This window comes from Vanessa atalanta, chromosome 10, assembly GCF_905147765.1.
Source record: "Vanessa atalanta chromosome 10, ilVanAtal1.2, whole genome shotgun sequence".
Classification (NCBI taxonomy): domain Eukaryota; kingdom Metazoa; phylum Arthropoda; class Insecta; order Lepidoptera; family Nymphalidae; genus Vanessa; species Vanessa atalanta.
In genome coordinates this window covers 4,218,883-4,243,170 of record NC_061880.1, presented here as the reverse complement: position 1 = coordinate 4,243,170, position 24,288 = coordinate 4,218,883, and the positions used below count along the sequence as shown (strand labels likewise).

At 30.9% G+C, this 24,288-nt stretch overlaps 1 protein-coding gene across 1 annotated transcript in view; it reads right to left on the bottom strand.

Annotated features, from left to right (window-relative positions):
- Positions 1-24,054, bottom strand: part of LOC125067006 (lysine-specific demethylase 3A-like) — a 133,195-nt gene extending 109,141 nt beyond the window's left edge. The window contains exon 1 of the mRNA XM_047675370.1: positions 23,800-24,054. Within this exon, the coding sequence (XP_047531326.1) occupies positions 23,800-23,955 (156 nt within the window). The 5' untranslated portion in view covers positions 23,956-24,054. The remainder of the gene's footprint in view (positions 1-23,799) is intronic.
- Between the last annotated feature and the right edge of the window lie 234 nt (positions 24,055-24,288).

The window sequence follows — 24,288 nt, the reverse complement described above, 5'->3', positions numbered from 1 at the left end:
CACGCAAGTGTTCACGTGAACAAATGATAAACGACACAAAGATAAGCGTTAAGAAAACACAAATAATGTTACTCATTGCTTTGAAGAAAACTGACACCCTATAAGTAACACGATCTTCATTTCACAGCATTAAATGTAAAACCTTCTTGGTTTCATAGTAATGAAGAATTTAATAAGAACCGAAGAAACGTTCCAATTTTTCGTTCATTGGACGTAATTAATTTCGACACTACCTGATAAAATTTCATGTATTTGCCCTTAACTTGAACGATAATTAACTAATTAATTGTATCGGAATTCGCCTACAACCTTGGAATAAGAATATTAGAATATTTAAAATAGATGAAAATAAAGAACATATATTTATTATTTATAATAATTTAAAAAATAATTTCAACGAAAACACAAACATGAGAACATTTCTTCATGATTTGGTTGATCTTAACCCATTTATTTGTAATCGGGTCATTTTGTAAGCTGCATGGAAATTATTGAAAATTTCAACAGCCGGAAGCCTACTTGACGTGAACCTCCCTGGAATACTTAAGCTGGATTGGTTCGCAGCCACCGTACAGTTTTGAAACCGTTACATACGACATTGATGGATGCCCTTAACAAAAATTTCCTTAGTTGACTCACGCTACACCCACACATCGAGATGGAGTGCCTCCATTCTACTCTCCGAAACTATTATAACAATATAATTATAAAATAAACATATTTAAAACAAAGCAATAGTTTCATAACGTGAACTATCTATAACATAACGTAACATTACAGTTTAAAGTGAAATAAAACAAAAATGTAAATAATTCATATACGTGTATAAAAGTATTGGCAGTGAAGATTTCTGTTCTATGTACTTTATCACGAAACCCTGGTACGGGACGACCTTGCCATCGACTTTGTGATAAACAAAACTATAGCTACAGTTGAACTTGAGGATGTAAGACGTTTTATTAAAAGTCATGCAAACTATAAACATACCTTTATTAACTATATTTTTATATTAACTTTATGGTACTACTTTATAGTAAAGTTAAGTAATATCTGGCGGATATGAAATATGTACTTTTTATAAAATAAAACAAATAAAAAATGATTTATTTTAGATCTAATCAAATGAGCAAAACAAATGAAGACTATTACAGAGGCATTCATAAATGCATACATTTACTTATAAATGATAAATCGTTTTAAAATTTAAATTTTTTACGATTACTACGAATTGTAAACAGCAGTCTCCATGTATGCAATGTGATGGAATTCTTATCATGTTTATCATAAATAAACATTTATTCATTATTCTGAACACGTGTACTTTTTATTCGAGTTCACGAGATTAATACGTTTAAACAAAATATTAGGAAGTTTTTGTCAACTTATTTAAAATCTATTTGAAGTAAAACTTATTTTTTTTTTAATTAACAGCAATTAACTTTTCAAATCATATAATTTATAGCACATACTACTGATTAAGCAGATCGAAATTTCAAAGCAAATAAAGTATTAATAAAAGGCCTTAATCGATCGTTCGCAATATCTACACCTACCTAAGTATGTGTATATGTATATATAGTAAAGTTAAAAATAGTTTTTTGTTTCCATTACAAGTTTCAGACGACAACCTTTATCGTAGTAGCAGCAGTAGTAGTAGTAGCTTTAATCAAGACTAATATAAATGTTATCATAGTTATTTAAATTTTACAGAGCATCAAAGTGAATGTTACCCTATATTCAAGAGAATTTTCATCTCGTTCCAGTTTCGCTTGAAGCCCTACACTACACAGCGCGACCTTGTCACCGTATCTGTTACGTACACGTAATAGCACGTATGTATCTAAGCGATTATTTACTGTGTACATGTATAGAACCGTGCTTACTAAACAGAATAGCATGCCGTTTGTTCGAAGGACTGTCATTTGTTGTGAATACGGTCACACGGCTTAATAAGGAAGGTAATCTTATTACACGGATTACATATTATGCTTTTGAAAATGGTAACAAACAAAATACTTGGAATATTCATCGCATGAAGTAACTGAATCAATAATCATACGAAGTCTTGTCATTTTTTTGAAAACTCTACACTAATAATGATAATAGTATATAATTTTACCATAAACAACAATTCAGAACAGATTAATAACTATTCATAAAAGTTTGAAATCTAAATCGTTATATTAATTCGTCTGATGAGTATTATATATGAAAAAGATTTTTATGAAAATCTGTTCGTAATATTAAATGATACGATACAACGTATATACCTAATACATATTTTGACATACAAAGTCGTGCGATGCAGATGTTGGTACGATTCGAAAATAGAAATGAATTCAGAGGTGTTTGAAAGGCGACTGTAGTCTGTAAGCCATCGTGTACATTCAAGTGCAGTCAAGCCCACGCGGTCGGGGTGTTGCCAAACCCTTGACTGGCCAACGTTTATAAACAGACCAAATGCAATCGCCTACAATAAACTAACGATATTGGACTTTATTCTCAACACTTTGGCTTGTTAAAAGTTAGAATCTATATGAATATTTATGATAGATCATAAATTTAATACTCTCAAATATCTTACACCTTTCTAAGTACGATATTGACTGATTGATAGGCTTGATTCTATATCGTGTATGATATCTACATCAATCGATAAAAATCTGAACGCCAGATTTTGTCGATAAGGCCATATTGTATTGTAATAGAACCGACTTAGACAAACTAAAGACTATACAGTATCAGAATGCTATTACGACGTTTTGAGGGCGTATTTCGTGATATATTTTGTAATAATTTCCGTTTACGTTACCGTCTAACAATAGACCGTAATGATCTCAATTCTCTTATTGCAATCTATCATATTTAAAGAACACCACTCGAGTCAATTTATTATGAAATATCAGTTCATTAATTGATGTTAAATAATTACTTCCAATACTGTCAAACATGTTGTCAAAATAAACTTTGATAAGGACTTTGTATTTCTAAGAACCGTATCTAGATACTTTTGACATAATATGTACTTGAATAATCTTTGTTCATTTTGTCATTATTACATAATAATTATAAAAAAAATGTACGTATTCTGTGTTAGGTAAGAGCCAAATACTATAAATATCTACGTATATATACTTACGGACTTATGGGATAGGATTTAAGCAATTACATCTAGAACAACTGTATATTCGTGTCTTGTATTGAAAAAAAAAGTAAACCGTGAAAGTAAATAAATATTTATTACCATAGTAATGAGTTTGATTGGTAATCATTATCTTTGTTTGTTTTATATTTTCCGGTTTCATACAAAAACTACTAAGCCGTTTGATACGGAACGATTTTGTTGGTTATAATTTTGTGCAGAGAAACTAAAAAAAAAAACTAATTTCGCCCACGTGTGGTGAGGGGGAGAGGGGTAAGTGCAAGAGTTATAAATTAAAGGTAAGTAAGTAGTATACATGTGCTATTCCAGACTAAAATATATCTCAGTGCCAAATTTCATTTAGATCCGCAAGATGATTATATAGTTTATAGCCCTTATTCTATCAACATAGTAGAAGAGAAAATTCCGGGCGCATTCCAATGAATCTGCTAAAACTAGATCAACAAAAACGTTTTATAAAATGTATTAGTTATTGTAGTAGTGTTCAACTGTGTAAGTTACAGACGTGATTATTGTACATTTTCACGATAAACCACTTTTTTAAAATTAGAACATTTGCTTATTATTCGTTTTTTTTTCACACTCAATTATTCCTTGTGCATAAAATATTATTTTAAGTAAGCGTTTAATTAAAATTTTGATGTTTACACTTTGGGCACGCTGGTAAATTGAACAGAGATATTACGATATACATATTTGAATAAACACAAGGCGTGGGCCTTGCGGGACGCGGGAAGATGATGTATTAGCATAGTAGGGGAGGATAGATTGCTTTACTCGATTATATCGTTTATAACTGTTTAAATCGAATCGCTTAAAAAACAGTTGTAAAACATTGATTTTACACGAGTGCTGGTTAAAATAAAAAATGTCCCTTCGTAAATGATAGCACAAGAAATATTATTGAATAAAACTATTTACAATAATGAAACCGAAATGAAACACATAACAGAAATAAAGAGGAGTTAATAGCAATTTTTTTCTTAAGATTACTTTAAAAACGATATAACTTTTTAAACTATTAGCTCATGATCTATAATTGTCTTACTACTAAAATGCAGCAGATGGTAGTTATCGACGACGTTACAAAATGCCGAGTACACCGTTATTTATTTGTTTAGGCAGAAACTTCTTTACCGGTGCGCGGGAAATACGTTCTAATAATAGAAACAGTAAGTACTTAGTCAAGGTTGTGAAACTAGGCCACTGCGAATGATTATAAGACAACATTGCCAGACAGCATCTATCTTATAATACTTTCTTGAAACCACATAATTATGCCGCAGTTTGAATTGAAAATGTCATATTGTACCAAATACGAGAAATTCTACGCTTTGTGTTGCCAATGTTTTATTATTTGTATTTGTTGAAAACCAATTAAGTATTTCTTTCTCGTCTAGCTGTTCTTTGTAGCGTTTCAGATACATATTATTTTTTTAAGTTCTCTTTGAGAACATTTCATCGGTGGTATAATGCCTTTGTAAGGCAGGCTCGTCTGGGTGTATACTCGTACCACCATCTAGCCAATTATCCTACCACTAAACAGTGACACTCTGTATTGATCTGTTCCGGTTTGAAGAGTGAGTGAGTAATAACAGGCAAAAGGTATGTAACGTCCTAGATACGTGAACGATGTTAGACGCTGTATCTACTGGTTTCTAAGGTAACCGCTAACCATATGACAACCTATCGGATAGACTGCGTTTGAATTTAGAATGTTCGTTGTAACGTCTGTTAAGATAAAACAAATTCAGATCTGTAGATCGTAAATAAAAATAATATCACTCGAAGATGTTTAAGCTCTAATAATAAGAGTTGAATATCTTTTGCTCTTTTAGTTAATTCAATTTTGACTTATTACAACAAGTAACTACTTCATTTTAGTTGAGACAAAATAGAATACGTTGCTTTAAACAATTAATAAATAACTATTAAATACTATAATCTTTATAAACTGTATTTTATAATTACTTAATCAAAAAGAGAAAGTCGAAAATATAACACATCATCAATGTGAATAAAACTGTTTTAAAACTTATACATATAAAAGAAAGTTGAACATTAGATACATAAATGAATAAACGTTAAGTTTACAAACAGAGATAATTTTCCCGCGCTATAGAATCGTTTATGCATCCGAATGACAGCTCCAAATAAGCGCGCCCCACACATTTCCCGACGGGTTCAGTGGGTCAATGAACGCAGCTAGCGACTCGGACCTGTCGCACGATCGGTTGCAAAACATTGTCGTACCAACCTTGCGCCTTGGTATCTGCGACGTAGACTATTGCTGAGAAATTGTTTTAGTTAAATTAAAAATAATTGATGTTTAATCACAATTTTAATGAAATAGGCGTCAAGTACAATCTCTAGACAAAGGACCCATTTATTTATTTTGTAATTGTTTTGTCCTGAATTCTTACATCCACTCGAGACAAATTATTCTTTACGAGTTTTTATATTGGATTAATATAAATAAAACCTTTGTAATGGATTAAAGTATTGCTTTATCGTTATTTTAATTTTTTTTTTGTTCAATAACATATTATTTTGTACAATAATATTATTTTGTATTCTTTTTTTTTTTAAAGGGACTACAAAGTCATTAAAAATGCATAGAGCACCTCTTTCTACATTCATGGCCGTAAAAGCAAACACAAGGGAAGTTTTCCCTTTCATTTCTCAAGTGCTTATATCTTTTGCTACGTCCCTACTGAGTAGTGCTTTTAAAGAAGTTTCCGCTGCATATTGATAAAATAATTAAAAAATGCTAAACCACAATTTTAATTTGGAAAATTGTTCAATAGATTTATCAAATTTAAATTAAAGATGACTAAATATTTTTTCCGATTTGCTATAATAATTATTTATTCGAATGTGAATACGATAAATAGATAAGATAAACGCTTCGGCAAAATATTACCAGATAATTAAATCTTAAGGCGATCTTAGTAATTAAACAAATTGGAAAGTATGCATTTATGTGATTTGATTCTTTAATCTCATTTTGGAATTAAAGTTTATATTCTTTATTAAAAACTAAGCATTATTATTTTATTTATTCAATTTATTAAAATTAGAATTCTTGTACTTATATCTTCTATTTTATATGTTTTATCGACAAATAAGTCTACTTTTCACATAAGATTGTGTTATCCAATGTTTTTCCAATATTTCGGAGAGTGTGTTTTCATAGATAACACCTAAAGAAAGTCACTGTAATCATAGATCACGAAAGGAGTTTGTATATAACAAAATATACCTCAACTATTATAAAGGAATAGCTTTCTGTACTTAGATTGACTTGTATTACATAAATTACTATAATACATAATATCTTATATGTGTATACATCAAATCATCTCTAAATCTGTTCGTCGCCATTCCCACAGCCAAATCTCTAAATAGACCAACATTAAGTATTCACGGATATATCTGTAGTATATATACGTTCTACGTTATCCGTACGTATATAAGATATCTGTACATTGATATCTACACGAACCCGCCTCCAACCTGCAGATATTCTGAATAATCTAGTAGTTGGTATAGGCACGCTTGAATGTTCAAACATTACAGGAGCCTTTTGTTAGGCAGGAAAATACTTCAACAACGATTTTCATACACCTATTTTGAATGGGCCTAGTAAAATAAAAAATATTAAACCCTTAAAACTATTTAGGGCAGCCTTAACCATCTAAGCGGCCCGGCAGGACATACATTCGGCATAGGATATCGACATTTTTATATTTTACCGGGTCTGACTGAGCCGCAAGGGCCCGGAATTCCAGGGCCGTGTTTGACCTTTCGGGGCCCTGATAGAAATAGTCGATGGTAGCAAGCGTTAATGCAGTGTGATCGAGGACCGACTCTTACGAAATGCTTAGGGCACAGTATTTAGGGTGCAGCACAGAAGACTACCGACGTCGGTACGCCCCTAAAATATTCTTGTATTTACGCATCCATTAAATATAACTCAAGTTATATTGAATGGATTAAATAACTTGGTCTGTGGAAACGATTTAATCTACTATTTATAAGAAACATTTCATCGATTTCTTTATTAATTATGCTTATAATTATTATTAAATTCAAAATGCGTCTATTTCCTTATTACTCCGCAAGGAGCGAGAGAAGAGAAAGAAACACGAACATAAAGTAATGTACCTTTTAAAATATATAGAAGTGAACTCTAGTCGAAATTCAGAATTTATTGAGTACTTAAAAGACTTATCATTTTTTGACGAATTCTATTTATATGGGCAAGTCAAATCTTGCAACTGAACTTTGAACCAAATTTACCTTACCTTACCAACTAATTGAATATTACTTTTGTTTATTAACTCGATGATAATAATTTTTTAAACTAAAATTCATGATAGTAAATGGATTATGTGTAGTGTATTGTATTTAAAATAATAAAGTTTTATTATACAGGTATTTTTTAGTGTTGTCTGTTTCAACTTTCTACCAAAAAATATAGCTAGCCCATCTCAATTCTTAATTCGAGGAATTAGTATAAAAGTAGACTTATACATTAAGGAAATGGTATCATCAATTGGCGATGGGAAATCAATCCAGCAGTAAAAATCCCAAAGATTGGCACCAGGCAGGCCGGTCATAACTCTTCCAAATCCACTCCATCCAGTTTACTTACTGCGCCATATCCTCCGTAAATAAATGGGATTACGATAAGCAAATAATGACTGTTACTCGGGATGCTTAAGAATAAGATAAATAATTATTACGTTATGTGTAAAGTTAATAAAATTATCTTACAGTTAAATAGTCCTTGGCAGAAAAATAACTATATAGGTATGTATTTTTAGTAAATTTTCTTATCAAAATTGCTTTCAAGAGTTATTTTAATGAGTTTTAATGCTTCATTAATTAATATTAATAAGCATTTATAAAAATAATAAAATTTCTTTATAAATGACCAATTAAAATCCTACGAACAGTAGGTACTAACTCGAATGAACGTAAGATATTTTTGTTCAATGTCAGATAAATTTATAATTATATTATATAAATCTTATTTAATAATGACTCTTTTTAAATTGATATCAGAGCTTTTATACTTCGCATAAACAATTTCAACTTATCTATTGAGACAAACTTATTCTTTCTTCTAGAATGAGCTAAACTCCGTTGATCAGATCAAATCATATAGGTATATATGCTTTTCCTTTTACAAATAATTCTCTTTGGAATGTTATTGTATCCGTATAGTGTCTATAACGTATAATATGGTGTGAAAAACCAACATACCTAGATACATTATTGTCTAAAACAACGATACTTCTGAATTATATAGTACCTATTCATTGCAACATTTTTAATAAAATAAAATATAAAAAGGTACAAAATGTAGTAAACGAGTCACCTAAATAAATCGCTGCACTGATAGGACAGATTGGCCTTCTTTCTCACGATTGTTCCGATAAGATTCAGTATTACAAGAGTTAAGCCGCTAGGATTAATAAACACAAACCGACCGTATCGCCGTTGATTATTATCATTACTTGTCTAGCTACGAGGTCAGGGCTATACTAGCTCAGTAGCTCGCATCAATTGCTATGGAAGTACCTACAACCAGCGTAACGTGACACCAAGATAGGTTTATTGTAGAAGTCGTTAAAGAGATACATACGATAAATGCATACGTAATTGTTTTCTTACAGCATAAAATTAATATTCGATTACATTATTTCATGATAAAAAAAAACAATTATCAAAATCGCTTTAGCTATTTTTGAAAACTCCTAAAATTTGTTCGAATTGTTGTATTGAAATAATTAAAAATATTTCATACTTGACAAGTTAAATCTTTAATATTTAGAAAGGATATAAATTGATTTGAGTAGTAAAACGACGTTTTGCTATTATCCTGATATCGCTCATAAAACTCCCAGCGTCGGTGAGATCTTGCCGGTGAAAATGAGAAAATCGAAACGATAAATGGTACGTCTAGTCATCAATCGGTTAAAATAAACAACTATGTTAAAGTTTTTATGAATTAATCTAAGAATCAATTTAAGTAATTGAAATATGTTGACTTCAATTGATAAGCTCATTTATTTGTCAATAATTGAAATAAGGAAAAAAAAAATATAGATATATATTTTAAGAGTAGGCAAATTGATAAACCCTTATGATGTTGCTTTATAATTAGTATTTTTGGTAAGAAATCCACCGATTCGTTTATAAATTTAGAAATAGTGTAAAAATAAATAATAATTTAATAATAAATTCATATTACCTTAGTAAAACTAATTCATATTCAATGCAATAAACATTGCGTCTATTAAGGACATTTTTTTTGAAGAAAATAAATTTTTCATAAATAAGTGTATAACGCACATACAAAAGTTATTTTTAATTTGTTAATATCATCTGTAACTCATAAGTTTAATAATGATATATGGCAAAAGGTTTGTTTAATACAAAATGCTCAGGCTGTATACTATTTTTTTAGGTAAAATATTCTATTCAAAGACGAAAAAGGTTCTATAATCGATGCTTGAATGATTGACATAATCGTTCACTCAGGCAGCAACGTGGGCAAAAAGTAAACCGCCGCTTTCACGGTTCGATGCAGTGATACTAAAATGTCAGGAATTCACAACTGAGACAAAATGACCGTATCTATTTTTTAACGTGGGTTCAAAATTCTATAAAAATGATTACAAAACGAGCAGGTTTAAATCGACTGACTTGATTTATTGCAAGTATGATCTAAGGTGGCATCCACATTTATTCCTCTAAAGGACATTTTATAGTTACGAATAAAGGCATGTAAAAAGCCGACGAAATAAATTGCAATCAATGCTCCATGATATTGATTGATATAAAAAGTTTTATTTCCTTTTCCATCATGATGTCAACGGACGTCAGCGGAACGAACAGAAACAGCTGTGGGATGCGCGTGCGCCGCATGCATTCTTTGCGGTCAACGCACGCACCCGGTTCCGCTCTACTATGTATAGACGTACAACCAACGAACGAGTATTATACGTTGTTTTGTAAGTTATAAATACATATATTGCTATTCCAATAGAGTGAATATTTTGTGGACTTTGGATTCCACTGGCAAAGCAATAAAGCATTGTATTTATGCACGTGTTGAATCTAAATTATTGTCTCTTTGAATGCTTTATGTACCTTCGTATTTATTACATGAACTGAATCAGACATGACATTTCTAAATGTTGTGAATATAGATCTCATAATATAACACACGATCTAGCGCTTCCAGCGCTTTTTATGTTAGGTTAAATTATTACTAACTTGAGCTTATTCCTATAAAACCTTTATGTCAGTTAGTTATTTTAATATAAATGGTATTACTTATTTTACTAACAAAATAATCAATACATTTTATATAATGGGTAATTAATGCATTGAACCATTCAAGGATTAAACAAAGGTCGCGGGTTAAAATCCGGGTTTGCCCACATACTTTGCACGTGTTTAATTTGTAGTTAAAATTCATCTCGTGCTTTATCGTAAAGAAATACATCATGCTGAAGCTTGCACGTTTCGAATGAAATTCTCTATATTGGATCTGTTACTGGAGCAATGTGGTAAAATATGTTGAAAAACCTTTCCATAGAAACACATGTTTCTAATTAAAAGTATTTTAAAGGTAAGATTCGGTATTATAAATATTATATCATTTAATTTTGATGGCGGGAAGTTATACCTAACGAGTATTACATCAAGAAGAACAACGCTATGAATAATTCAACACGAAAGGTCGGCTTGGAAAGCGAACGGAATATAAAAATAACATCGTTTTTCGGTCACAATAGATTGTCATTTATACAAATAAATAGTACATAATTTCACACACTTATTTAAAAATATAATGAACTAGCACTAACCACTATAAAAAGTATTTTCGTACATTTCACACGTACACGATCACAAAAATCGATATGATCCTACTTCTTTATCGTAAGCAACTAAAAAGGTTAAAGATTATTTTTTTATCAGTTCAATTGAATGAAGTTGAAATTGGGGGGAGGACAGAACCAATTAAAAATATCGCAAAATTCTTTCACAAACTAATGATTTTTTTCTAAGCTTAAAAATTAAGTTGTCATAATTCAGTCTCTTTATCGTAATTATTGGATATGCGTGCGCTATGGTTTGTTTATATGTGAATATATAAATATACCAAATATAGAAATTATTATTTAATTCCGTAACTTACTCAAGTCAAGAAATAACAATCACCTGTGTTTGATTATTGGCAACAATGTCACGTAATTGTATGCGATTTTAGCCAGTTTTACAAATGCTTATAACGGTTACAAATTAACTCGAACCCACATTCTTACTATACAAGTTGACCTTCATTTTATTGTATTTTTTATCGCTTTAATTACATAGTGTTTAACAACGAATAATTAACTGGCAATGTTAATCGTTGCTCGAGTTTTAATAAGATTATTTCGATGATAAAAAATATGAATTGATTAATAGCCAGATAAAAATTAATTACCGACGCTAGGCTGAATGACGACGATGTAGATCACACTTTCCTGGTTCTCCAGCACTGATTAAAATCAGTAGCTTGATGTATTTTGTGTAACATGGTAAACATCCGTTTATTATAAATATTTCGATTAATGAGCCTACATTCTATATAATTATTATTGATTCCCTAATGTTATTAGTCTTTTTTTTAGATGAGTAAGGTGACAAATGAGATGAGAATACTATAATATTATTAAATATAATCGATTTCTAAACACCGAGATAATCTATATCTATCTTAATTGTAATAAACTGTAATTAGTTCGCTTGCCGATGAGATAGTTTAAGAGTAGTGTACAAGCAACTTAAGTATTTCGCACTCAGAGAATATTACGATGAATATATCAATAAAATGAAGAGAGATTCAAAACAGCATGAAATAAAATATTGTAAAACCAATTAATTTGAATAATTATTATATTTATAGTAGGATACGTAAGTTAGGCACAAGCGTGCGTCTTGGTAGACACTACTTCAATAGTTATTCTACAGCAATAATTTGTATGGCTGATTTCCGGTTTGAATGGTAAGTAATGGTAAGTATGCCAAAGTAATTGCAAGAGCGAGAAACCATTTAAGTCCTATTGCTGTTAAATATGTTTAATCTCAACATTTTTGGGACAAGTTGAACACAACTTAGGCTTACAAGAATTATTTTTTTAAATTATACATCCGTCTCTCTGACTTTCTATAAAAATAGATACGTATTTAATACAAATATATTTATTAACTTTAAAACGGTTAAATTAAAAGTTGCAATAATCATAAAGTTATTCCTGTAAATATTAAGTACACAAGCGAGGTCCGCAATTGGCATGACGGCTCGTTATTGGTGTCAATATCAGCGTACACCAAGGCGAGTTCGAGAATTCATTTTCATGTCGAATCGATTAAAATACCTTAACAATGTAGACGCGGTCGTAGACACGCAACCTATTTTATATCATAAAATAAACATGGAGTTTCTCTTTCGATGCTCTAATCAAATGTACGAGCGAAAGTAAAAATTTTAATACCAGCAGCAACTTGTCTTTTCCGCCTATTACAAAAGTCGTATTCGATCCACTTTCATAACAAATATTTAAAAAAATACATAATATCACTTGAACAATTGCTCAGTTATATGTATATATAAACCCTTTACTCAGATACCTAACCCAGTCTCCCCTTGGGTACGACCCAATTTAAGCCCTCAGCGTTCTGACCTACTTTTGAAAACCGCTCATTTAGTACAGTGGCTTAAAATTGGGGTTGCATATCTACATGCCTTGTCCTCAAAATCTAGGGATTTCAATATGCACAAACTGTTTAATTGCATCTGTGGAATCTACTTCACTTTTACACACTAGAGAGTTTTTTTAGTGTTATGTATACGAGGCATATAATTTAATAATGATGTTATATTTACAAGATACGGTAAATTGTAATATTTACAAGTGTCCTATATGTTTCATATGTTTTAATCATGTATTAATTAAAAGTTCAAGACCATATGTTTTGTGAGTTTGTTTGTGCGAAATCATTAAGTAAATAAATACGTTTAAAAATACCTCGGTATTACACTACACTGTTCCTGACTGACATGTTGTGTGCTTATGAGATTATAGGATGAAAGAGAAATTGTAGTTAATACGACATTTAATAGAACTAAGTGGCGTTCACAACGGCTTGGTTTGTTATAGAATTTTATAATAACATTAGGTTTAATATTTCTGGAGTTCAATGTTTTAAACCTTCTACAAATATGCCAAAAAGCAATACTTTGTAAGTACTGTGTCGGGTTTGAATGTTAAGTCAGCCAAATACTGGCTCTAGGGACTTTGCACCTAGGATACAGATAATAACGAAATTGACAGCGGTTTAAATTTTATACAATATACAAAATATGGACAGAGAAGATCACATTAGGTTGTTTTTAAATTGTTAATTTTCTGTTCGTTTTAATCGAAATTTCACGTTTAATTCGACAATTTCCCCAAAGCTTAACAAAGGCCACCGCTCTTGTTAAGAAGGGTGTGTAGCTTATATCGCATGGTAGACGGTATTTTACTGTGCCTCGGTATAAAATAGATTTTTTTTTATATAATATGTGGCAAACGAGCAGACAGCTCACTTGATGGAAAGTGACTAGTACCGCCCATGAACATCTGCAACACCGGGGGCCTTGTAGGTACGTTGCCGGCCTTTGAGGAATAAGTAGGCTATTTTCTTGATGGTTCTCATGTTATATCGGTTCGGATCGGAAAATAGCCAGGAAAGTTGGTACCACAGAATGATACTGCGAGGCAAATATATCTGAAAAATCGCGCTGTTGTGGACTTTCGAATTCTGACGTAATGTCCGGTGGTCAATTTCGTCGCCCGGGATTAATCCAAACAATTCCTCGGAAAATTCCAACTTGAAAAATCCGATAAAAGTAGTGATCACAACGTCTACGCAGATTTAAAACATTTGTTTTGATAAAAAAACAACATTTGAGGTAGAAAGTGACTAAGGCTAGACACACCATAGTTCAACGACCGCAACGCCTGTAAGCGTTGAATGTGGATGTCGTAATAAGAGTTCACAAGGCCATCCAATTTTTGGCTATTCATTTAGTTCGTAAATATTTACGTACATTTTATTAAAATTAAGATATTAAATATTTAATGTGAAATATATATGAGGTTTTTCATACAATTTTATAATATTTAAACAATATTATACAAGGAAACGTATGAAAATGTTATCCGTTGATTTACAGTCACTCGATAATTTAAAATATTAACGGAGTTTACAAAAATAAGATACCGGCACTTATTTACTTTTATTTGTGTAATAAAATTTCAAATCAACTTAAGACTAAACAAGAATGTAGTTATATCCACTCATGCAGTTATGTAATACTTATTGCTGTAATTACGTAACAAAAGTAACAACTATGCTATATACCAGTAAGACTTCGTCTTAACGGTCTCTAGTAATCTTAATGGTTTTAAATAAATGTTTCAAGTAAACTTGTGAGTGAGCCAACGTAACAAACATATAATCATGGTTCCCGAGGTTGGTAGCGGTTGACGATGTAAGTAATGTTCAACATTTCTTACAGTGTCAATATCTGAGGGTGGTGGTGACCAATTACAATCAAGAGGCCATTTGACAGTCTGCCTAACTATGGTCGATTCAATATCCAAAAGCAATTGAATCAGTATCGAACTTACGACTTTCTCACAGCTATGCGGTCTGTATTACGTTAATTATTCTACGGCTACGAATATTTGACCAGATTATTTTATTGAAATATAAAAGAAAAATATTTCAAAACTCAGGCGTCGGGTCGCTGTTTCATGTTTAAAAACAATAAACTTCTTCTTTACACTTTTATATCTTAGTTAACAGCGGAAAATTTTCAAATATGAGAAATAATAATTAATTACATAGACTACTGCCATCACCTCTGTATTCGTCCTCGCGATAACTATAAATAGTTAGCGACGCGATAAGTACGAGTAAACGACTGTTATCACTGACAACAATAAGACATAAACAACAGGACTTCACGGTGGGATATTCAATTTTTAATTTTGTTCTCGTTTGTCAATCATCTAATTAATAGTCGAGCGATTAGTTCAACATCATAAAAATTATAAAATTCCAGGATTTATATATTTTTTAACTGAAAGCAATGCACTTAATTAATTAAAAAACCAATAACAACTTTTTAAATATGGCGAACTTGTATAAAATAGTTTTTTGTTACTTTAACTAGATTGAAAGTTTGTTCAGACAACTCACGTCTAAGTGTGACAATATGATTTGACAACAAATAGTAAGATCGATAAATAATTAAATTTATTAACCAGTCACTTAGTTGTTACGCGAATATATTTTGTCTTAGTGAAACTAAAGCAAACAAACTAAAGTCCAAATGTATTAACATTTTCATATAAAATAATGTTGTTGATATTATGCGTTCGAAATCGTCAGCAACACGCAGTTTCGTGCTTGGATGATTTATGTTTTTCTATGTATCATAAAAAATAATTGTTTAACTGTATTGAAATAGTATATTTACGTGTTATAATCATACATATATATCTGTCTTTGTACTTTTCCGAAATATTCTTTTAAAAAAAACCACATGCGATTAACAAAACAAGTAAAGATAAATGAAGGCTTTAAGTGCTTTCTATTGATAAAAAATACCATATAAGAGAAATTCCTAGTTCAAGTATTGTAATAAGTTCAATTATTTTAAACGTAGAAGACGATGTTGAAATACAACCTTCTAGCACAACGCTCACTAGACGAGGCCGACGGTCACAGCTGGTCATGGTAGCTTCATAATATAAAAATTAGATAGTACTTTGACATTAACCTATAATCAAAACAAAGATAGATAAGTCCATATTTCATACGCACGTTTATACTACTGATAGTAGTATAAACGTGTATAACTCAAACACAAGAGTTAGATTTTTGCCGACATGCGTCGATATGTCTCTTTATTATTCTTGTAAAAAAAAATGCTACTATCAGGCCTCGTATTGTACGGTGATAATATTATATGAGAAACATTTACACAGAGGCTAATGAAAACTGTACAATACAATACAATAAATTATTACGAACAAAAACAAGTACTGTTATCTGCTAAAGTTCGGCCAGTGGTCGAAATTTAAAATATTCAAAAAGTGCTTATTGATAACATTAAATGGCTACAAAACAAAAACAAAATAGGAATAATAGACAATGGACTGTGTTGTCTTTGCCTAATTAAACATAGAATATATTAAAATTATATAATTTTCTTAGTGGTAAGGCTTTGTGCAAGTGCCCGTCTGGGTAGGTGCCACCTACTCATCATATTCTCTACCACCCAGGAACAACACTTAAGATTGTCGCGTTCCGGCTTAAAGGATAAGTAAGCAAGTGTAACTAGAAGCACAAGGGACATCACATCTCATTTCCTAAAGTTGGAGGCCAATGACGATAGAATAGATAAAATTCCTTACGGCGCTAATGTCTATGAGCAATGGTGACTACTTATTTTCAGGTGCATTTGCCAGTCTGCCTACCTATGGAAAACCTGATTAATTAAAAAAAAAATACAGGTAATTGTTATTACAAGCAATTTGCAAATGTCAGCATTTTTTAGCTTTTATAAATTAAATTTCATGCGAAGAAATTTCGTAACATCTAATAATTATTCTTTTTTCGAGAAGGTATGTAATTGGTATAAAACATTTTATTTTTGTATTCGCCTTGGATTTTTGTTATGATAAACTATTGAGTATTTCACTGTAACAGTTTTGTCTATACTTTCTTAAATGTTGTAACAGGTTACTTAAACAAGACATCGCAGTGCGTATAAATAACAGTTAATTTCTCGTGTCACGCTCCGTTAGGCCACGTCGCGTGCCCAACGCTTCCTGCCGTTGCAACAGTATCTACCTCCTATGCTTTTTATGAAGGTCTGTTGTGATTTCTGGTGCTTTACTATTTATTAAAATATAATGTTCCAATATCAACCGTAACCTATTCCTATTTATGAAATGGTTTTAATACTTCATCAAAAAGTAATGAAAAGTAATACACTCGTGTAATTAAATTATATACCTACCTAGTTAAATACGAACCTTGCAACAAAAACTTACGATTATTTTATAAGTAAGCAAAATAATCAGCTTAGTTTAAAAACTTTATAGTGAAGATGCAAGGTTTTTAGTGTCGCGTCAAAAATGTTAAAAATGAACTTACTCTTACTTATATGGACGTAAAAACCAGATTTAAATAAATTGCGCAACCTGTTTTGTATATTTTAAAGGTAACTTGTAAACTTGTTTTGCACCCATATATTAAGTAAAAACTCCAAGATTTTTTATCTTAAATAAATGACTAACATTACGAAAACATATTAAAAGACACCATAAAAGAAAATGTCAGTTTTAATTAAAAATGTATATAAAAATTTAAAAATGGCCTGATAATACATCTTATTATTCTAGCTATGCTATGTTGTATACATATGTTTGAATGACAAATTGTACCGTGAATGTCACGTCGGAATGAGTATTGTCCATTATTAAAATTCGCAATAAGGTGAAGCCGATATTAAAAACAAAGAATGAAAATGCTCTGCCTTGTTTTTTTTTTCATTCAAATGAATTCATAGCAATTCAAATTACAAAAAGGCTTAAGTGGCATACCAAATTAGAAATAAGAAAGGAGAAATTCTATACAATAAACAGAATTTTATTAACTTTATTCTTTTTAAATGTGAACAGTTACGAAGAAAAATTTATTAAGGTCAAGGCAAAAAGTACCATGCAGAAAATTCTTAGTAAGCGATAGAAGGAGAAAGTTACAGTTTCTAAATAATAATTAAAAAATAATCCAATATCAAATAAAACTACACATAAGTATGTGGAGCCGTAATGTGCAGACTCAAGAATTTAGGTCGAGCGCGCTCCGTGTGGATCGAGCTATTTCCAATCTTTCCTGAGCAACTGATTTCGAAAGTGATTATGTTCTTCTCAAAATTCACTGACTCCATCTGCTCAAAGTTTCGATAAAACAAAGAAATCACTTCTGTTCTAACTATAGATATATATACATACATTTGCTGCATTACAACAAAGAAACTCGATAAATAACGCGAATGCTTTGTTCACTTAGTTGCAACGCACAAGGATAACAATTTTTCCACAAACAAGAAAACTCAACACCAACAGGTTGAGAGCGACCTGTCAGTCGATACAGAAATCTTCTTCACTTGATTTGGTCAATCGTTCATTTTCGTTTACAATCTTTAACTAAGTACATATTATAATTTGGCATTTTTTATTATTTGTAAATTGATATTTTTACAAAGCTAGCTGACAGGTCCCAAAACAAAAACATAGTGGTTCCTCTTAATTTTATTGTTCTGGTAGAGGAACTGATCAGGTTTCATTACTTTATAAGAAATCATGTTATCACCAAGTCATGGAAACGAGTATCAAGTATTATTTTAGTCGATGAGGCCGCACAGGTTGCGAAGGGCTCGAGCGAGGTCGCAACTCCGGTTTTATAAAGTGTCATTCTGTCAATATCGTCACAATGCTGATTGAAAACAATGAAACCACCAGTCAGTTGTGAAAGAATATTCTAATTTCTAGCCTGGTTAAGAATGACATTAAAATGTTACGGCCTTATTTAACGATGGATGTACCTTAATATTTTAATATTATTTAATTTAAGTTATTAATTCTCAATAGTATGTTATTTGTGCTGTTAGTGTAGCTTTCTATTATTTTCATTGAGTTTGATGTGTATTATATTATAATTGATTAATTGTAGGTACGTACGTACAACATTCAAATAGGGCAATAGGCCCTATTTGAATGTGGTGTTGATTACATGTTTTTAATTTGTTTTCTTAAATGATTATATAATTTTTATATTTTGACAATTTTCTGTAAATGTAGTAAACATCAAGTATGTTATACTACGAAAACACTGAATATTCACAAAAGTATAAGCTTTACAGTGAGATATACGAAACAATGGATATTGCAATGTCAATTAAATGCTTAAAATTTGCAAGTTGAACAATACTAAATACTTTTTGATAATAATAATCGAAGCGCTAAACACTTTTTACACTCAGTTATAATATTTAAACGATATATTTGTTAAACTATTAGTAAAGTGGAAAGCAAGTTTTGTAAATTTAAGAAGTATATAAGTACAAATACATAGTATTTATATTAAATCTAAATCCTAAACTGGATCCAATCAATGCAATTAATCTCGTTTTTATTCGTCCGTAAATTGTGATGGATTTGCAGTTCATTTTGATATCACAACAGCATCATAGTCAAACAAACATTCAGTATCTACCAAAACTTCAAAGAGTCGCTTTCCCTAGTCACGGCCCCGGTTGATAAGTGGCCGAAAGGGCTCCCCTGCAGCCCGCGCCTCTGCGACCTACTTTCCGCCCTCGCCCTACCGATCTTTGTGCTCGCCATCGCTACTTGCACAACTTGCTTCGTATCAGCTGGATGATTATGTTGATTCAGCTATGTATTTAGTATGATTCAAATTGTGAATTGTAGCTTGATATTTTTATATTATGCTTTATACCGATTTATTGATCATAATTACGTATTTAAAAATTAGTTCGCCTTAGCGACACAGTAACACGACTATTTCGTGGGAACGTTTTAATTTATGGCTGAATCTATTTATATCTCGATAAGATATCATCAACATGAGTGATTTTCGTGCAAATAAATACAACTTCAAAGCAATGATATTTATTCTTGAATGTTTTTACACAGAAACCAATACTTACATTTTAAACATAGTCCAACTAGCGGAGCCATGCCAAAATCAACGAGCATTAAAACGTGTAAAACCACATCCAAATACTTTTACAACGTTATATTATTTGTGAAAGTAATTTTGTCTACGAAGAATGCTATAGTTTTTCTGACATTTTTTATGAAAAATACTAATTCTATATATATAGTAGCGGCAAATTTAAGGCTCAATTTCATTTATTAAGTACTCATTTCGGCTTCTACATTAAGAAACAAGAAACTGCAATATACGATTTTCTGATAATAAGTTTCTTGCTTCTATAAGTCACAACGAATGAGACCAAATGGAAATAAATTTCCATTTGGGTTCATTCGGCATTGTATGGGGATTTATTCTACCGCCAAAGTGATTTCGAAAAAACGTCTAATAACCAAGTAACAAAATTAGAAAATAAACCGGGCCTGTAAATCAATGTCTACGGACACAGTTTAAGTGACCAAAAATACAAAGGAGGATGTTTATTGCATTTTGGATGAATTCAGAACAAAAGTTCTCGTACTTTATATCACCCAACAATAGAATTATACGTCCGTAAATTAAGTACAGACTGTACTTCTTATTTTAAAATATTTAAAAATATTCTACAAAATCGTCGAAACAATATATCAGAGGCAAAGTTTTCGTAAGATTTCATTAATTCCATTATACAATAATCATTTGTGCGGGTGAAATGAGACGAGTGTCTAATATTGACATTTCTCTCTGATAAAATTGAGTTTCACTTGGCATTGTTCGTTGTTGATACGTAGGTATCTACTGTTCTCACAATTATCAACATATACGAAGACCTTTAAGAAATACGATAGAAAATTATACAGCTAGTTCGTTAAAGTTAACCTAATCTAATCCGTATTCTGCTTATGTTACATAATCATGTATTTATAAAATGTTAGGGTCATGTATTTAGTCTTTATGGCAAACAATACATATAACACAATAACACAAAGGCATCATCTTGGAGTTACTTCTTCCAGGGAATATCTATTAGTAGCAATGAAAGGATAACAGGGTATTGTGCCCATTATGTTGATAGGTTTATTTATATGTATATTATATTTAAATGAATTAATTAAACGTCAGCGTGTTAAATCTTTAGATAGTGTATGATATCATTGATGTCAACGAGTCCACGTTCTATGAAGACTCATATAGATTATTAATATTTGCTCTTCGTGTATTTACAAGGTCATTTACTTAGATATATTACTATGGTTTGTAAAAATGCATTATATACATACACATTTCTCACGTCTCATTTTCCTTTAAATTAAATCAGACAATGGCGCTGCTTTTGTTGTATACAATTACAGATTTGACGAGGTTTAAAATGACGCAGAGTCGAAATATCCCAGTAAGTTTTCACACGTTCGTTTTAATCGAAGCAAATTCAAGCCTCTTATTGAGAGAAGAGATCAGTATCCAGCAATGGGATAATCACGGTATTTTATAAAAAATATTACTGCAACATAATTATTATAATTCGGTATTTAATAAAAACACGTCCTAACGAAATTAAAAATATTTACTTTTTTCTCTGGCCTGTATATATTTCTAAATAAATGTTCATAGAAAGCGATCAAAATAGTTTTTCATGTTGACTGTTTCGATCTCACCAAATATTATAAACTGCCTTGGTAAATGATCTCAAATACGTTTAATACTGACCAAATAACCAGTTATAGTTCGAATACAACTGGTTTCTGATCCGAGAAGGAGTAGGTAATCTAAACAAATATTCTTATATTTGTAGTGGTGTGTAGTTGTGTGTTGGTCTGGCGTTTCCCACTCGGCGGGAGAGCGTGCAATGTAGAAAGATGTCGTCTATTTATAAATGGAGAACATAGCGGGCGAGCGCATCGTTGTGGAGCTGTCGTATCTCTTGATTTTGAAAGTTTTATACCTGCAGATGAGCGTACAGCGCAGTACGTAATATTCTGCAAGTGCATTTCGGACGTTATTACTCGGAAAATATATCGGTATTGTTATATCAAGGCATATAGTTGTTTTATTCTTACCTTCTAGATACGTAACGACCTATCTATGTCTTAATTTCATACGTTAATTCTGTTAGATGCTGTAAATGTGAATTTAATTTTTTTGTACTGTTTTGAACTACGAGTACTTATATAGATAAGTGAGGTTTAAAGGTCGAACAATCTTCAGGAAATACTATTTAAAAATAATTATTAACGGTTGGATTAGTTACATAAAGTAAATTTTATTCCTTTGAAAGTCCAACATCAGTTTTTTTTTAGGACTTTGATCGGGTCCGGCAGGTCTCGGTTCAAACGTTGCGTACGGGCGGTGCATCGAACGCAGAGAGAGTAGGGTCGTTGAACCCCCAGTCATGTGCATTCGGTTTTGTACGCTTAAACCTAATCCCAATATACGTAATAGATAAATACAAGGCAGGTGCCAATTTGTGACGTAAGAAGATTGCACAATTCTAACATCATTTATATATGAAAGTAGCTTTATATATGTTAGGGAATTAAATCAACAGTTGTTATTACTTACGTTATATTTTCTACCGATATTTCGTAATCTAAATTGGTACTAATTAGTCTTTAGCGTACCTAATTGCTCCTTTTGCTTTGTTCTGGTGACCTTTTCGTTCGCATTCCTATACTGGTTTTATAATTATTAATGATGTAACTTGATGTGAATACTTGAAAACTTCTTAACTTTATTTAGATGTAAACTTAAGAGATACGAATAAAAGTATTTGATGGTGTATTGAATTAATAAGTGAAGAATATTAATAATGTATCCGTACTATAAGCACGTTGTAAGATTATTATTTGTGTTTAAATATAATATGTATAATCTTTTACGAAATCATTTAAAATAAATAGAATTTTGTAAAGAAAAAAGAATTTATGAAAACCATTTCTTACTTTAATAAAATTAAAAAAAAAATTAAAACATTTAAGTACTTTATAACGTTTGTAATAAAAATTATACATACCTATATGTATATAAAATATATTAAGTTTTGATTATTTACATTCTCAATAAATAATTCAGTGATTATACATAAATATGGAGTAAGTTATTATATATTTTATTATAAATACATAACATGAGATGAGATAATTTTTGTCGAAGGAAAATCAATTTAGTTGGGAACTAGATTTTACAGTATGTTCTTTTAAATTATATCACCGATACTTTATTCAATGTTATCTATTTAAGGATATAATACGCGGGTATATACAATATCCTAGATATTGTGTACATGCGGGCTATAGGAAAGGAGAGTTTAATAAATAAATGGAATAAAAACTATTATAAGAACTTTTTTTTTCTTCATTTCGGCTATACGTTGGTATTTTTAATGACGCACGGATGTGCCAACTTTCATCTCTATGCATTTTAGGTTTTATGATTATCAAAATATATTTGTGTTTTTGAATAAAACTGTTTAGTTGAGTTTTTAATATACTTATTTGTAATAACATTACTTTTTAGCGTAAAATGAATATAAAAGTAGCATTACTTGCACAATAACGCTTTACTGAGACTTCATTATTAAAATTGAAACATGATTTACAACTTATATGATGATTGAGTTGCAATATAAATTAAATAATTAATTAATATCATTAAACATCTATAAATAGTTAATGTGTTTATAAGAACGTCACGTGAAGTCTTTCTGACTTTAAGATAAACCAAATATAAAATGATCAATTAAACCTATCTTATTATTCATTAAATGACTGCGCTTAATCAACAAGCTTTACCTGGAGTTCCTTATTCTTGTTATCTTTATGTGAAGCTGCTCTGATAACACCAGCTTTCCATCCCCATTCGGAAACTTTATTCACGTTTATTTTTGAAACACCACTCACAGAGAGAAATCTTTTGCCGACCAAATCTTCACGGTATCTAAATGCCATAACGAACTACACAATCACATTATTCACAGTAAAAAAACTACACAAACGTCAAGAAACACAACGCTCAAACGCATTACACACTACACTGTACGTCGAGCGAGGAGAAACTACGACACTACGTGAAATCTTCCAAAGAACAAAAATCCAACGAGGTAAAGGCGGCTGATTTGAATAGTACATAGCAAAAATATACACCTGCTAGTAGCAAGAACGCCTTCTGAAATTTGCTGGTTATATTACTATCCGACCACATTTAGTTGAACGTTCAATCGGTAAAGCTACCGCAAGTGAAACCACTTTTTAATTCGTACATCCTACATCAGATCTAATGTT